Genomic DNA, 17967 nt, shown 5'->3' on the forward strand with positions numbered 1-17967 from the left:
TGGTTCTCTCGTAAAACTGCCGTGACGTTAGTACACGCAGAGCACTTAGAACAGCGCCTGGCACATAGTAGGAACTCCATTTTACGTTAACGAGTAGAGAACTATACAGGAAAACAGAACAACCCAAATGCCTCGCATGCGACAGCGTGAAGTACCGTTGGCTGCCTTTGTAACCCGCCTGGGTTAACTCCCAAGGCAGCACGGTGCCACGTGTCTATGGGGTGAGCACTGCGTGACTGGCGTAGGTGGCGAGGGCAGAGGGGGCTGCGAGGCAGCACGGGGACGCAGAGGCGACGGAATGAAGAGGTGAATGCAGGCTCCGAACGAGTCGGCGACGCAGCCCTTCGCTGTCGCTGCGGTGCAGCGCGGCCACGGACAGCTGCAAGCTGACGGGCACAGCCACTGCTATACCACAACCGCGCGCATGCAGGCGACGGGCCACTGGCCGGGGACGGAGCCCACCCTGGCGCAGCGATGGGAGGAGGTCCCACTGGCCGGCGCGAAGGCGCCCGAGTTCGCAGGAGCTGCCGGTTTTAATGGAAGCGCAGGCTCACGCCAGGGCTCAGGAAGGCGAGCGGGCGACGTCACGGGGCCGCGTGAGCAGAGCGAACCACTGGTGGCCACGAACCGCCTGGCGCAGGGCAGGAACCAGGCCGCATTCTTCAGGTCTGCGAACTTGTCTGTCATTTTCCCGACAACACGTGGCTGACGGGGAGGCGGGCCGGGAGCGAGAGCCTCTGGCTGTGGCGCCCAGGTGTGCGGAGCCCAGGTGTGCCGAGCGCGTGCCCAGCCTCTGCGGAGGGACCTGTTGACTGGCTTTAACCAGCCGGGGACGCTTGTTCAGCAGATTGCAGGGGAATGAAAAATGAGCAGTTATGTCGCATCGCATTCTAAACGTCACTGGAACAGCCGACCTCAGCACCAAAAAACACAGGCTGGGGAGGGGCCACCCGCGGAGACAAGCCAGAGGACCAGACACACCCAGCTCTGAAGACACCCAGCGCTGTGGCCCCTCCCCTGCCACCCCACACGCCGCGCCCGTTCCCCCAGGGGCGTGGGGTCTGCCTCGCAGCGAAAGGACGCCCCGACCCATCACAAGGCAACGGAACAGCAGTTCGCTCAGCGTGGTCCCCACACCGTCTGGTTAGTAAAGCCCAAGCAAGGCACGAGAGAGAATTTCTAGAAACAAAGAATCAGACTTTATTTTTGTTGTTATTTTTAATACAGTGTCGTATCGTAGACATGTTAGTCTTGCAATTCAGTATGGCCGATACGCAGAAACGCAAGTAGGAAGGAAGGAGAGAGTGCGCACTCCTGGCCTCGGGCGGGCACCCTCCAACCCCCGACGGGCCTCGTTCTTCCCGTCCTCATGTCCTTTCCCTGCCACATGAGAAACAAATCAAACACGACCCCAAAGAAAAGGCCCGGATGCTCTTGCATCAGCAGAAGCTGGAGTGAAGCAAGACACTGCGTTACCTTGGGTGGGATGGAGAAGCCGACCAGACGCGCACACGGAGGCGGCGTGTGCCACCCCCGGCAAAGCTCCCCACCAGGTGAGGGGAGACCAGAGCGCGTCGTCCTCCAGCAGTCCCCGGGGTCCTGTGCCACAGGACGTCGGCATCCTTGAGACACGCGAAAGGAGCCCTATCCCCTGGCAGTGCCAGGTTGGAGGGGACGCACGAGACGGTGTCCTCGAGGGGGCGCTCACACACAGAGGGGCTTCCTGAGGCGGCTGGACGGCAGGGCAGGGCCCCCCGCCGGCTGTCCCAGGCGCACTGCCGACTGCCGTCCGTGAGTGCCCAGGCGCCTCCGTCAAGCTCGGAGTTTCCACACCATTTACAATGGAAAAGTAAATCAGAAATAAGGCATTAGACATTTGATTTTTTATTTCCATACGCAATGTAACGTTTAGGCACGCTGCTTGGGATGCTATTTCTAAAAAAATCGTTGGCCTTTTTCAGAATATCCTTTTGGTTTTAAATACTGGTCAGGAAAAACAAATGATGTAAAAATACGTGAATAATTTTCTATTACAGAAATGAAAAACTGATTTGCATCTAAAAGTGCAAGAGGTGAAGTAATTTAACCCTTTCACCAGACGATATGGCAATATACAATATATTGCTTCAGCTGTTTGAGAAGGCTGTGATGTATTTTTATATTGACATAGAAAATTATAAATTACATTGAATTAGTATCCATAATCACTATATATATACACAAACCAGTTCTAAAAAAAATAGACCGGTTTAGAATTTACGAGTGAAAACCTCACAAGGTACGGAAAAACAATTAACATGCTTAGGTGCCAGATTCTGATTTCTAGTTTAAAAATACTAGCCTGTAAAATGAACGCACTCTAATCCCATTAGCACAAGAGCGTTTTTCAACAGACTTGCCTAATGGGATTCAGGTACGTTAAATATGCAGATGGCTCTGAAATGTTCATTGGTGACGCTTGTTAACGAGATAAATTTTGGTGAATGGGTTAATGGCAGATGAACTACCAAAACGAAACAGAAAACAAAAACGAAAAACAAAAAACCCAAACCACAAGCCATAAGCCATGTACACTCCCAATAGTCTAGTGTTTCACCTGTAAGGATAATCTTTTCGAGCAAACAAGACCTTAACAGAACATATGGCTTTACGATAACATCAATTTATCAACTAAGTTGTAGCAATAAATACTTAATCTCTACCAATAGACTTACATTTTTTGATCCGTTTTAAACAATACAGAAAACAGTTACCAATCAAAAACTGGTTATAAAAAGAACACCAAATAGTTCTTATTCAAAATCATTTTTGTAAGTTAGAACAACCAAAATAACACTTCGAGGGCATTTCAATCCTACAACTCCTTGCCGACCTGGAAGAAAAATGAATTCAGAATTTTGTACACGGTGAAAAATGTATGAAAACTGCCTAATACTTTGGTCACACTAATAATTGTCAAATAGTTATGTTTCAAATACAATAGATCTGTGTATTCACTTTTATAAAACTATTCTTACAGCCATTTTAACTATTATTACTACTATTATTACATGGGTGGCAAGATCTTATTTCACAGGCTACCCATTATTTAGAACAATACAATATAAACATACGCAAAAATTCTTGGTATTTGTCATGTGCAATATTTGTACACTTCTGGATTTCTCTGTACAACGTCTGAGCGTCTCGAGTATAAAGGGTGCTGGTCCTGATCCCGTGCGGAGTGAGTGCAGCAGTGACGGCGGCGGCTCCCGTGGAAGCCCCCAGAGCCCCGGATGGCGGCCTGCGTCCTCAGTCAGCAGCAGCAGGTCGCTCATCATACAGGGCCGTTGACGGACGCGTCGCCCGGCACGCCCGGCTGGTCAGCCCTACGGAGTGAGAGACAGCCACCTGAGGCACTTCAGCAGACACGTGAGACAAAACGAACTTCGTTCGGCTTCCCCGAGGGTGGGGACCGTTTGTGCGAACACTGTTTATGCGATGCCTAGCACTGTTTATGCGATGCCTAGCACTTGGCGGTTAACCAAACGCTTCATGAATGAATTTATCTAATGCTCAGGAAACCTAACTGGATCGCGTCTAAGCTTCACCTTGAGCTCGGGGCACCAGGCGGGCCTGCAGCAGGGCAGAGCACCCCCGCTCCCTAGCTTCTGAGAAGCGTAGTCTGGTCGGTCTAAGCTGCCACCGGGCGCCCTCAGGAGCTGCTGGCGCACCCCTCCTCCAACACAGCCTCCACCTGTCCCTTGGATTGGAATCAGGATGCTGCTACCGACATGGGAGAAAGGAAGTCGAAGAAACGTCGGCGGGACCAGCCGCTGAGAGCAGAGGTGGGCGCTGTGACGAACGAGTGCCCGCAAACCAAGCGTGAGGTTTGCGGTGGGGGGGGGAACAGGCAGGACACTGAATGAACACGGTGGTGATGTGTAAAGTCTGCCTTCCTGCCACAATTACAACCTGAACACACAAGACTCTCTTGATGGCGTTACCAGAGTCTTATAAAGGCGACTTGGGAGGGAAGCTGAGAGGAGCAACGGGGAAGCAGCACACGAGTATTTTGAACTGCATCAAAATCTACAAACCTGACGCCTCAGGCACCTGCTCACTGTGACAAAGGACCAAAAAGGCAGCTCCACGCACACCACGCTCTCCTTACATCTACATCTGACGATGTCTCAGTGAATCACAGACAACGGAACCGAGAGTTCTGGAACCAGATGCAACTGCCCTCATCACTTAGTGTGATCTTAGGTGTTTCTTAGCCTCTGTCACTTTGGTTCCCTCCCCCTGTAAGAGGGGGACAATAACCCCCATGGGGCGCGGGAGCATGCAAGGTGCAGAGCGCTGCGCACGCTGCTGGCAGATACCCGGTGTGCCCGATGATGGCAGTGAGGACGACCAGCGCGCGTCTGGTGACCTGAAGGGTCACGGCCTTCAGTCGTGACGGGAACCTCGCGGGGAAGACTTCACACGAAGTCTCAGGTGGCTCTTTACCTCAACACTGCCACAGAGTGCTTTAAAGAACACAGATGTGACACATCAGAAACCTGACCTGTCCCTGCTATGACAACAGCTGCAACGTCCCCTGCTCAGAGGCCTTTTCCCGCCGCCCTATCTAAAACGAGACGCCTGTCCCTTACCCAGCTTTCTTCACCCCTTACCGGCGCCCCTTTCTACGCGCCCCATACTGTCTGTGGGTCTGTCGCTCCCGCTTTCTCATCGAGCCCAGACCTGTGGCGCCACCTCCCATGGGCTTGCCCCAAGACCCCCTCCGCCGTCCCCATCTGCAGAGGGGCGAGCGGGGCTCTTCACACGGCTGTCCCGAGGCAAGAGAAGAGCAAGCGGGTCCCCCGAGGCCAACAGCTCTGCACCCCAGAGAGCCAAGGGGACAACCCCACAGTGCCCTGTGCCACTCTCGCCAGGAATCAAGACCCAACTCCTAAAGCAACCGCTGTGACCGGGGCAGACAGGGACGGCCCTGCCCTCCAGGCAGTTCTCACCACACTGGACTTATGGGGGAGCACTGGGGGGCGGGGCACACCGACTAGGACTCAGACCCACAAAGGACCTTTCCACTCACACGCACCGAAAACCCCAGGCAGAAGTGACTCGCCCAAACCCTCAGAAGCACAGCTGGGACTAGAGTGTCACCCTGCCTCTTCCTCCCAAAGCCTTCACAAGAGCCAACGTACTCAAACAGTTAAAACCTTATATGTATTTTCTAAATCACAAAAGCAAACCCCTCATACGGGCTGTAATTACCATGAGAAATAGGGGCAGAGTTGGTGACGCTGACCAGTGAACAGAGTGCCCCCTGCTGGTCCCTCCAGACAGTGAGGGGAAGAGCTCTCTGGGGGAGTGTCTTGTGAACTGGCCATGAGGGTGACCGTGTCCCTCAGGGAAAGAACACAGGCCGACAGTTACTGGGAAGGCTAACTCTGGGGGGGAGGCCGGGCCAAGGGCACATCCTGACCTCTTGCGCGGGCTCCGAGCATCCGAGGCCGCCCTCGCTCCCCCTGAGGGGCCTTGGCCCGGCCTCAGCAGAGGACGGCTGGAAAGAAAGCACCCCGTGGCTCTGGTGGTGGTGTTTTCGCACTTGAAATAAATATTTTGCAAAAACTAAACCGAACAGAGTCATAGCACATCATCAAAACAAGGGGGTGGGGACAACGCCAGCAAGACGCCCCTCCATGCCGGACACTTCTCACAGGGCCAGGGATGCTACCGCCTCTCCAGAACCCGGCGGGCTTCCAGGTGAGGCGTCAGCTGCTCTAAGTTCTCAGCTTGGTCACCCTGACTCCGAGGACTGAGACTTACTGTGCTCAGCGAGTCACGGAGTGCCCAAGGACAACTGTGACCCCTTCTGCCTCTGCCCCACCCATCCACGCCCGGACAGTGGCAGCGCCGGGCCAGGCCGGGCTGGATCTGAGGCGGCGGGCCTTACCTCTGCTCTGGACTACTGCTGGGGGGCCGGGGAGCCGCAGACTTCGCCTCGGCCGTCTCGGGGCTCTCCCCCACGTCTTTACAGGCATCTTGAGAGGTAGACAGTTTTCCTTCCTCGCTGCGGTAAAGAGGGTGACAGGCAGTATTAGAGCCTGGGGGAGTGGCGCGGTGGAGGGCGAGGCGCATGCAGATGGCTCTGGAGTCATGACTGCCGTGGGTCAAAGCCCTGGGGCCAGCATGCTGAGGTGAGGGGCACAGGGGCCACGGACAGTGACGGGGATCACAGAAGGAGAGGGTCACGCACAGCGGGCACTGGAGGGGCGGTGTGATGCAGCTGGAGTCTGGGGAAGCACGGTCCCACGCGACTGTACATACCGATAGGATTTCAACACTCTGAAGCCAAGTGTGCAAAACAGAAAAAGAAATGTACAAGAGTTTCAGAATACTCCTATAAATGAGGGGTTTGGGGAATAACATGTCCACGACCGCACGTAAGCAAATCTGCAGACTCGGTGAAGGTGTCAAATGAACCTGTTTGAAGGAATGGGTCTTCAGTTAAAGCACTGCGCTCAGGGCTGAGCCCGCCCTTCAAACAGGAGGCAGGACAACCCCCCGCCAGCTTGCTGGTGGGTGAGCTGGGGTCACGTGAGCAGGTGACGCGTGGCTGAACTAGGACTGGATTTCTCGAGTTGCCCTCCGACCATGCGTGGGAAGTACGCACTCTGGGAGGGAAGGGGACCAAGAACAGCGGCCAGGACAGGAAACTGGCCCTCGGGAGCTGGAGGGGACGGGAACGGGGGTACTCCCTCCACACAGCTCCTGGTGGAGAAAGCACACGCTCGTGGGCTGGAATTTCAGACTCTTCCCTATTCTGCCTGAGTTCTGTTTTGACACAGTCAAGATGGCACACGTGAGCTAAAGGGCAGCTGGAGGCCCCTCTGGGAAGGCCTAGCATTCTTAGAGCCGAGTCCTGTCTTGGGTCTGCTTAGGAAAAACCTAATTTTAGGGTAACTTCTCGGGTGGCTTTCAGATGGGTCCGGGCAACATGTAAGGAAGAAAATGAACTAGAGATCTGGGGACACTCGGGGGGCCCTGGTTCATCACTCCCCTTCACTCTCCCCACCTGAGCAACCACCCTGAGGTGTTCCGTACATATTACCTTCATTCCTGTAAGACGGAGTCATTGCGTGTGTGTATTCTGAGGCCCATAACTGGCCCTGGATGGCATACCTCTCTGTACCTGTCCTGTAATGAGCATGGCTGGGAGGGCAGGCAGGCCGGCCCCGCTGACTCGCCGCCCCAGGGTGAGCACCCCAGTTCTGCCTGGCTTGTCACAGCTACCAGCCCAGAACGCCCTCCCCCTCCACGGGCAGCACGATGCTGCAGGGTGGGTGGGGGTGGGCGTGGGGGCTGCCTGGTGGTTCTCCCTTCTAGGGATGCTACTCCCAGCTGGAAGTCTTCCCACCTACAAGGAGGCCCAGGTGCATTCCCCACCTGCAGGGGACAGACAGGGCTGTCCTGCCCACACTCAGCTTGACCCCCCCACCCCCACCTCTCCTACTCTCAGGAGAGAAGGCTGACGAGTGTTTTGAGCATCTTATTACTTTAGCCTTTCTGGATCTCCTTGTCTGTAAACTGCTATCTTTTGCCCATTTCCTGAGTTGGATTTTCTATCTTTTCCTTATTGGTTTACAAGAACTAAATATTAAATGTTTGTTCATTTAGAAACTGTAATCTTTTCCCCCTTGATTTACCATCGGCCTCTTTACCAACAAGAAACTCCTAACTTTGATGCGATCGGTTCCATCCTTCGCATTACGGTTTACGCTTTTGAAGGTTTTCTTGTTCAGTTTTTAAAAAGAAAGTCCTTTTCTGGCCCCAGGTCAGAAAGATGCACTACATTTTCTTAAGCGGTGAGACTCTGGCCCCATCGCTTAACTCTGGAAGTCTCGTGTTCCTCATCTGCAAAGTGGCACAGTAACCACAGTACATGTGGTCCAGGGTGCGTGAGAGGCGTGAATGCGTCACCACGCGGGAACCGGGCCGGGAATGGGCCGGGAACTGGACTGAGAACCCGGCACGCGGGAGGCACGGCCCGTGTGCTCGAGCCGTACACATTACGTTGTCACCCCGCCCGGACTGCCTTCGAATGTAGGTCGGGGGCTCCGGCTTCACCGGTGCCCTGTGGGGAGCCCGGCTCCCTGCACCACCAGCCACTGAGCCGCCCCCATCGTTACTGCGCGCTCTCCCGTCGCACTGGTCTCCTTGTCTACTTGAGCGCTGACGTCACGCTGGTATAATTAGTGTGATTCTGCAGCATGACTGAACGTCTGCCAGGGCAAGTCGCTTATTTAATCTTCCTTATGGTTTTCTAAGTGATTGGGGAACTTTATTATTCTACGTAAGTTTTAGAGTATGTTTAACATTGAGAAAAATCCAGCTGAAATTTTGACTCAACTTAATTTGGTGATGGTGACATCTCTGATGCGGGGATGGGCTGCCCCTTGTCCAGACCTCCCGTGGCTGCTTTCATTGGCGCTTTCAAGTTTTCTCTGTAGATGTCTGGGTCAAGATAATACCTAAATATTTTCTAGTTTAATGTATTTTGTGACTGGTACGTCACCTTGTATTATGCGTCCTAGTTGCTCAGTTTTAAGAGTGATTTTTTACCCAGCGGTGTTGCTGAACTTTTATTAGATAATAACTGGTCATTATTATGTGCAAAGCAGTAGCTTTACCACACCGCGTCTAATCTTTGCCTTTCCTGACACCGCCCAGGACCGCCGGCAGCGGCGGGTGGACAGACAGCCTCGCTCGTTCCTCTGAGCAAACTTCCCCACTAACTGGAATTTCTGCTGTACTCTGTACTTAACTTTTACCAAGATGAGGGATTCACTTCTGCTACTGCTCTGCTCTGAGTTTTAACCACACGCAGGTACCAAAAGCTTCATGAAAAATATCGAACAACTTTCATTCAGTCTATTAACATATGGTGAATTACACCGAGATTTTTCAGGTGCTGAACCATCTCTCCACTCCAGGGATAAAATCTAGCTGACCGTTAGGAATTATTTTTGGTTTGCTAACTGCTGGATCCAGTTAGCAAAGACTTGATAGTGTTTTTGCACTTAGTCTGCCTGTGACCCAAGCTGGTCATTCCCTGTAATTACCCTTATCTAGTTTTGGAATTAAGACTTCACGGCCTCATAAAAAGATCTCAGCAGTTTTTGCACTTTTTCTATTTCCTGTAACAACTTAAGACAGAAGCTGGCAGACTGCTGTGCACGGGAGGGCACCACGTCACCGCTGCATCTGACCCGCGCCTGCGAGGCCGACCCGCGAGGCTGACCGCACTGGGGCGGCCGTGTTCCGTTTTCCTCCACAGGCAACGGTTGGTTTGGATCCTTTGTCCATTTAAAATAAAAATCATTAATAGATTGTCTCTTTCTTATCAATATTAGGCTCTTCCTCTATCCTACTACCAAATCTTTCTTAGCTGGCTATGGCTTGTCTTTTCATTTTATCGTATGTTTTGGAATGTTAGAAATTAAATAAAGTCAAATTTATCAATCTTTTCTATTATGGTTTGGCTTTTTTTACAGTTAAAAGTCCTTTACCCCGACTCTCTTACGCTGTCTTCTGAAAGCTGTAGTTCTGCCTTGCCTTTCATATTTACGCTAAGACAGAGATTTAATTTTATTTTTCTCCAAAAAGGACAATCACTATTTATTAGTTCATTCTTTCTTCGCCGAACTGTGACGTCATTCATTCTCACATGTGTCAAGTTCATGTCAGGGTAGAGCGTCTGTTTATACATAACCATGCCAACGCCACGTCATCTCAATAATTGCTTTAATAAGGACTCCTGAGACCTAACCTGGCGAAGCCAACCCCCCACCCCTTTATTCTTCAAAATGATCTTGGCTATTCTTGGCTCTCTTTGGTCTTCTTATGAATATCACCATCAGCTTCTCCACTTCCATGAAAAATTCCACTGGGATTTTGATAAGAAATACAGTCATTTTATAATTTTCTAAGAAATGCCAGAGATACCTTCTCATTAACAAACACAGCACATCTCCCTGCTTATTAGGTCTTCATTGTACCGTTCCATCTTAGTTATCTTAATGACAAGGTAAAAGAGGGGGGACATCCCAGTGGTTCTACTACCTGTCTAAGAGACTCAATCAGAATTCTTTATGTAGAAAATCATAATCTACAAACAATGATCTTTTGATTTTTCAGATCTTTATACCTTTTACTTGTTTTTATTTTATGCTGTGTTTGCCAAGACCAGCAGCACAGTGCTCAAGGGAGTGAGGGTGGCTCTTGCTGTCCAACACGCCCCTGAGGGGCGGCTTCTAATGCTCCCTGCTAAGGGTCCAGTGTGCTCTAGCTCCTCAGCAGACACTTGCCTGTCGCAGGATGCCACTTTCTATTCCTCGGCTGTGAAAAACCCACTACTGGCTTCCATTTTCATCAGATGCTTTCCCCTATCTACTAAAGGTCTAAATGGTTTCCATCCTTTTATCTATCTGTGAATTACCTTCCGTGATCTTTACGATGTCACAACAGCCTCACATTTATGTGATACATCACTGGTCACGATTTAAGCACGCACCGCTGGATTTGGTTTGCCAGCTTGTAATGCCAGCGTTTCGTGCGTCATGCCGCACGTGGAATCAGCCTGCCGCTGCTTCCCGCCTCCCGCCGCCTGCGTCTTGCAGAAAACTCACGGTGAGGCGGGAAGCATCTACTTGGGAGCTGAAAAGGTTACTTAAAAAAAAAAAAAAATCTATCATTTTGCTACTGAATTCTAACGACTGCATTAGGTCTGGAGAAAATGATCTATATGATAGTGATTTTGATGGGCTGAGCCTTGTAGCCTGTATACAAGTCAATTTCTACCACGACTGAAGACTAAAGATTTGTCAAGTTTTTACACTCATGTTATTTTGAATGTGCTAGACTTAAACTATAGTCTTCTGGACAGAGGGAGTTGGGGAGAGGAAGACAAGGATAGAGAGAGAGGGGGAGGAAGAGGGGGAAAAGAGGAGAAAAGAAAAGAGACATGTCCCAGACACATGGTAAAGAATTGACTTCAGGAGCAGATGTGATTTTTTTTCAAAAATTTTGATACAGGAAAAAAAAATGGTCACAGCATAACATGGGAGACTCCAAAAGCAGTAGAAGAGAAAGGGAGAGGCAGAAAGAGACAGACAGACAGACAGACAGACAGACAGACACACACAGACACACACAGACACACACACACATTTTGGAACCAAAACTCTCCATCATCTCTTAAGATTTAACAGATACTAGAAAGATGTCAGGCTGACGTCTGAACCACGTGTGAATCAGGTTGAGATGCTGGTGTCTGAGGCCCCTCCCGTTATCCTCCCGGCGACCTGAAGCTGCCAGTGCGACGTGGCCCCCGGTTACCTTTTGAAGACCGCAGTTTCTGTCTTGGCATCTACAGTGAGGCTGAGAGTCTCCTTCATGCCGCCATTCATCACCGTCTCAGTTACCTTGTCTGTACTCTCTGCATCCTCCTCCCCGTCAGAGCTGGCTTCCATGGCCACGCTGCCTGGCACTGAAAAGTACACACAGCCAATGGTCACCCGTCCCAAGACCAAATGAGAACTGTCACCCTCTTCTGTGCAGATCTGCCACCCAGAGGAAGAGCTCCCACGTGAAGAGCTGGTCCGCTGCGTCACCTGGGCCCCTTCCTGGTGGGCGCGGGCCTCTTAAGAGCGCCCGCCGGGGAGGCGTTGTGTGGGTTTTCTTCGGCACAGGAGCAGCGCATCGCCCACAGCCTTCCGAGCTCCGTGGCTGCCCATGCCGCCCGCTCCCCACAGTACTCTCCAGTGTGTCACGGCCCAGAGCGGAGGCGGCGGCCACAAATTCTGGCCTCCCCCGCTTCGATCTGCGAGGACACGGCTCACGGTTGACCCGCTGCACTGTTCTCGTGCGTCCTTTTCCTTTCAGTTGTCCCCCTTGGGTCTATCTTGTTTTTTCAAGTTGCTTTCTTGTGGTTCCTTGTGGGTTATTGTTCTCCTATCATCGGGAGCCCCACAGTATGCCGGTCATCAGCTTGGGCTCTGAAGCCACACTTCCTGAATTCAAACCCCAGCCTCACCCCTCGCCGGCTCCTGCCTCTCTGCCCGCTGGGGCTAGATACCTAACCTGGGCTTGAGTTTCCTTACCCGCAAATGGGGTGGCTGACCCACCTGTCGAACTGTTGAGGGATAAAATGAGGTCATCTATATAAAACGGTGAATAGAATGACAAATAAAACCAGCACTAGTACTGGTTTCATTACTTCTCCCTGCCCCTTGGTTCTTGCGCCCTCTACGTGCACCCACGTTTCTTTTGCTAAGGAATTCCTTCTTTGTGCCCCCCACATACCAACAACATACCTCATGTCTGCCCCCACCTCCCAGAGCCCTGGTCATCGGGCTGAAGGCCGTTCAAGGCCTATGCAAGGAACGATGTCCGTATTTTGAATAACGGGACAACCCACTAAACCCCCTGTGACAATTTAATCTGTTCATAAAAGTAAGAAGAAAATAAACAGCCCCACAGGCTGAAACACACCCGGACACTTGTGTGTGCTCTAGCAAAGTAAATTCCAAAGGACAAAAGGACAGGGTGCAGGAGGCCTGGAACGCACGTGACTAACTCTGCCTCTGTTTACCCGGGGGACACTGACAGGACGGAACCCCAGGGAACTCAGGCCCCTGACTCCTTCTAGGACCAGCACGCTGTGGTTCCGGGGTGAACACACAGCTTTTCTTCCCCAGCTGCTTGTGCACGTCAGACCCACCGCTCTTGGCTCCTCTGGGCCCCTGAGCCCGAGAGTCGTGAGTCGTGTCTGGTTTTATGCATCTGCTATGCACACCGAGACGGCTTTTCAGATCTAGAAAATTAAGCGTGAGTTAAAGCCTGAACGACAACGAAGTGACAGGCTGCAGGCCCCGCGTCTGGCACTCGCACCCACCTTCCGGCTGCACCGCCAGCGCAGCGACGCTGGTGGGCAGAGGGGCCATTGGCTCCGCGCTGGTCTCCATGTCCACTGGAGAGCTACTCCTCAAGGAATCTTTTGTGCTTTTGGAAAAGAGAAAGTTCAGATGTCAGCAGTGGTTAACAGCCCTCGGTCTCCATGACTTGCGAAAATGCGGTTCGGCCCAAGGGCGTGGGCAGTCGGATCCCGGCGTGGACGGCGGGGCAGTAATGCAGGGACTTCTCAGAGGTTTCCAGACAAGTCCTGGGCGGCCCAGGCCTCAGCCTCACCATGATCGCCAGGCTCCCAGGGCAGGAGAGCAGTGGCGGTCACAGTACAGTATCAACTGCACTGACTGCGTCGACTTATCTGGAACCAAACCGCCCGGAGGGCCTGGCCCTCTTCGAGATACTGAATAAGAAACCCGAGCTGTGCCCGAGGGGGAAAGGGAAGCCCGCTGCTTCAACACATTCTCCACTCATGAAAAGACACAGAGAGCAAGAGGCAGTGACGTGACTGTCCCGTGCTGGAGCAGAGATGGGGAAATAATTCCTGACGCTGAGACGTTTTCCACAAACCTCACTTCTGCCTCTGAATGATGGCTCGCTAACTGCTCTCACCACAGTTGCTATAAAGCCATGTGGGTTTCAGCGTATTCTCTGGGCTTCCGAGACGGTAACTGCTAGCTCTCCATCATTTACCCTCCTATCCTTTCCTGTGAACTGTTTAAAAACATCACTTGCTAGAACAGGTAGAGCAACAGTCTTTCAAACAGTATGGCTGAGGTTAATTTTTTCAGTACACAAAATGAAACGGTGTTCAGCAAATCAAACTAAGCCTAATGAGACATGAAATCCATGGTTAATACTCAAATGCTGACATTATTCAGGAAAATTCCAAAATGACAGGTTATTGTCAACTGAGAATAATACCTATAACGAGACTGACAGCATGTCTGCCACACCCCTTAATTCACGGCACTAGACTAGCTACAAGGGATGTAGGAGTCCACCATCTATCAAATTCGAGACACACGCACTGTTCCAGGGTGCCCTGCACAGAGGTGCCTGCCAGTTCCTCAGCCGCCCCTTACTGTTACCCTCCCAGACAGCCCCGAGGGGCCAGAGAAGCCCTTGGAGATGCCCTCTGCTCCAGCATCCTGCCAGCTCCTGAGGCCACGTCTTCCCAGGTTGCTCTGTTTGGTCTGCCACCGCTCAGCTCGCCCTGGACGCGAGGAGGGAGGGTGGTCATGACCGTGCAGCTGTGTCACTATGCCCCCGAGCTGAGTTTTCTATCTTGTTTAAGGCACTACACTGGATGGGAGTAAATCAGGGCGACAGTGTCGACGACAAGCACACATGGCCTGGCTCTCCCAGGGGGTCTGGAGAGCCGGCGCAGGTGCTCACCTCAGGGAAGATGGGAACTCTGAGAACGAGGCCCAGCCTGTGTCTTTAGTTGGCATCGGCTCCTCTGTGCTCCAGACGTCAGACCCCACAGAGTCTAAGGGAGCACCGTGGGTCGTCTCCATGGGGACATCAAAGTTGGCTGACCAGTTGGGTGCTAGAAAGAGGGGAGGAATTTCGTTTTGAGAACACTTTAATAGCTTAATGTGACACAAGATATTTTTCAAAAAGAGGTTCACAGCGATAAATGGATGGGAGTGGGCGGAAAAGGGTGCCCGTACCACTGAAGGGACCGGCAGGGGCACCGTCGCTCAGAGGGCATTTGTCACAGCGACCCTGTTACAAAATCGCGTTTCCACTGATCCCCTGGCACTCCTCACTTCTAAGATTTTTTCTCATAGAAAATCTCACAAGGGTGTAAGGGTGTAAGATACGCTATTGTTGATTTCTTAGTTCTGACAAATGTACCAAGGTTATAGTAATACCAGGAGCAAGAGGAGCGAAGGAAGCCACTCCGTCTACCATCTCTGCAACTTTTCTGTAAATGTAAAATTATTCCAAAATAAAAAGTTTATCTTAAAAAAAGGATCTGTTGGCTTTCAACTGTTGGAAACAGCCATAATGCTTCCTGATCCACATCTGGCCCCACTTCATATTCTTAAAGCACCCCCCCACCCCAGTTATTAGCACAAACAGCAGAAAGGCCTCCCGACCCAGTAAGAAGTGCATGTCTGGTCTCTGCTCACCACCCCTTGAAGCCCTAAGTTTCTTCTTGTATGCTGACAAGCGCTAAGAGCTGACTGGTGGGATGAGGGCTGTTAGCCAGGGGAAAGCGGGTTGGAACTTTCAGCCCCATTCCCACCACTCCCCTCCCCCAACCCTTCAGGAGGCAGAGGGGCTGGAGGTTGAGCTCATCATAAATGGTCAGTGATTTAATCTATCACAGCTACTTAATGAGACCCCATTAAAAACCCCAGCTGTAGGGGTTCAGAGCTTCTGGGATGGTGAACAAGAGGGTGACGCATCACAAACTCCATGGGGACAGAAGCTCCCATGCTCGGGACTCTTCCAGACCTTGTCCTATTCATTTGTATGCTTCAAAATATCCTTTGTAATAATTGGCAATAGTAATTAAGTAATGCTCTTCTCTGAGTTGTGACCTGTATTAGGAAATAACTGAACCCAAACAGGCCACAGGACTCCCGCTTTACAGCCGGCTGCTTGCAAGCGCCGATGCCTGGCCTTTTGACCGCTGTCTGAAGTGGGGGCGGCTGAGCCCTCACCTGTGGTGGGGGAGGGTTTGACTCTAACTACAGGGAAACAGTGCCTGAGCTGAACTGTGGGGTACCGGCAAGCGTTGAAGAACAGGCACTCTGCTGAACCTGCACAGCTGGTGTCAGAAGTGAAGTTTTGAGAGTAGAGTTTTCTTATTTCCTTTCTAGGTCCCGCAGACACAGGACTGCAGAGGCGAGGGCAATGGGGTACACGTGGCGGCGGCGGGGGGAGGCGGCGGGCACGCTACCTCCCGTCTGCAGTGCCCTCTGACCATGCCGCCTTGCCAGCCAAGTCTGGACCACAGCTGTTTAAACATCGCCTCCTCAGAGATGTGTCCCTTCAGATGACACTGGGTCTGTCATTTGCTCTCAGTGTACACCATGCTTTTCCTTCACAGTGCTTATGCTGAATCCCCAGTCCCTGCCCGGGGACAAGCTGGGTGTGGAAACCACCATTCCCTCTCAGACATTTTCTATCACAGCTGGGGATCAGGCTGTAAGGAAGGAAGGGACGCTAGGCTAGGGAATCTGCCACGTGTGTGGGGGACGGCGAGAGATAAATGACTGAGAAGGAACTGTATGACAGAAATGGTCCCATTTTAAAGACGGGCCTCCCTGTGCCTTTGGGCGAGTTACTTAACTTCCCCAAGTCCAGGTCCCGCATCTGTTCGATTGTGACACGGACCGTCCACGTCTGGAGGTCCTGCCAAGGAGGCTCACACGAGGGCCTGCGTGCCGTCGATACTGAACTAGCGTCCGTGCCGCACGCCCCGCCCTTCGATCCGAGTGTGCCCAGCTCCACCGACACCAGGGATGACACTCGAATGCCTGAAAACCTCACCCGAAACGCTCAGAAGTTAACAGCATTTTTAATACGCCAGCTAACGCAAGTTTTCCTGGCAAGTAGCAGGACATATAAATAAGCCCTTAGCTGGACAAGGTTTAGAGTTATAAGATCCATAAAAATCTCTGAAAACCCATTTAAAAGTGTTTAAGCTTTAAGGTGTATCCTCTGGCCTAGTGCAGTCATGATTCTACAACTCGCAGGACTTCCCCATCTTTCCTGCATCGGCATGCAGAGGGTCACACTGCGGGGTCCCCTAGGCAGGCTCACAGAGAGGGTCCCCGTGCTATGAGGAGCACACTGTCATCAGAGGTGTAACTTGCTCCTTCCCCTGGGCCCGGTCAAAATGACTACACGTGTTTTAACTTATTAGACACTGCAGACCAGTTGGCCCGTTTTTAAAATGCCCATTTCCAACACACAAGCACATGGAAGAAGGCAACATACGTTCACTCAGGTCCACCTCCATCTTGTCCTCCGTGCTGGCGCTACTGGATTCAAACAAGTCTTGTTTCGCTCCGTCTTCTTCCTCGGAGTCTGTACTTTCCTCACTGTCCGTACTCCCCGAGCTAAGAAAAAAGGGGACCAAAATATTTAATGCTGCCTATTAGGCACTAGCTAAATCCACAAAATCCTAAAGTTCATCCAACAACAAAAAAATCACATCACGCTTCAACTGGCTCAGATCCGCCCAACTGTCACTTTGTTAGGTCTCTGTTCCGGGTGTGTTGCCTGATCCTGCCCTAAGCCACCAGGGCTCTGCCACTTGGGCATGGCTTTGAGATGTAGGTCACAACAACTAGAAAGTGCCTTCTGACAGGTGTGTGGAGGCACCTGGCTGCGCTGTTAATTGCATTTCCCCAGTGACGGCGGCGGCTGGGCTTCTTTGGGCTCATTTGCCACTCGCCTATTTTCTTTCTGAAGTCTTTCCACATCTTTAGTGCATTTAAAAAACGGGTTATTGTCTTTTTCTTGTGAGGGCTGTGAGAGTCCTTTACATACTCTCGTAGAAGCCCTTGATTAGACGTACGACTTGCAAATGTTTTCTCGTAGCGTATGCCTTGGACTTTCATTTTCTTAATAGTGTCTTTTGAAGAGCAGTGTTTAATTTTGATAAATTCAAGCGTAATGACATTTTCCTTCTACGTATACTATTTTGGATATTGCATCTCAGAAATCTTTTCCTAATTCAAGGTCACAAAGATTTTCTAGTTTAAGTTTCATAGTTTTACATGTAGGTCTATGAGCTACTTTGAGTTCACGTGTACACATGCTAAGAGGTACGAACCGAGTTCATCTTTTTGTATACAGATGTCAGATTGTTTAGCACCATTTGTTTGAGACCCTATCCTTTCTCACTGAATTGCCTTAGCAACTCTACCGGAAACCCAGGTGTCCACACACCTGTGCACGACGAGGTCCTGTCCCTCACTCTGGTCCCTGCCTTAATTGCTGTGTCTTGAAATCAGGTAGTGCTGGGCCTCTGATTCTGCTTCACGA

At 51.5% G+C, this 17967-nt stretch overlaps 1 protein-coding gene across 9 annotated transcripts in view; it reads right to left on the reverse strand.

The window, feature by feature from the left end:
* Nucleotides 1-1861: 1861 nt before the first annotated feature.
* Nucleotides 1862-17967, reverse strand: part of PPP6R3 (protein phosphatase 6 regulatory subunit 3) — a 110592-nt gene continuing 94486 nt past the window's right edge. For 7 of the 9 annotated variants that reach the window (XM_039840634.1, XM_039840633.1, XM_039840632.1 and 4 more), the window contains 6 exons: nt 16915-17036; nt 14353-14506; nt 12944-13050; nt 11386-11536; nt 5942-6058; nt 1862-3368 (listed from right to left, as the gene is read on the reverse strand). In XM_039840634.1, coding sequence (XP_039696568.1) covers nt 3317-3368; nt 5942-6058; nt 11386-11536; nt 12944-13050; nt 14353-14506; nt 16915-17036 — 703 coding nt within the window. In that variant the 3' untranslated portion in view covers nt 1862-3316. Of the gene's footprint in view, nt 3369-5941; nt 6059-9775; nt 9935-11385; nt 11537-12943; nt 13051-14352; nt 14507-16914; nt 17037-17967 lie in introns of those variants that run through there. The other 2 variants (XM_039840627.1, XM_039840630.1) reach the window with 2 other exon arrangements.

This window comes from Pteropus medius, unplaced genomic scaffold (assembly GCF_902729225.1).
Source record: "Pteropus medius unplaced genomic scaffold, Ma_sr-lr_union100, whole genome shotgun sequence".
Taxonomy (NCBI): domain Eukaryota; kingdom Metazoa; phylum Chordata; class Mammalia; order Chiroptera; family Pteropodidae; genus Pteropus; species Pteropus medius.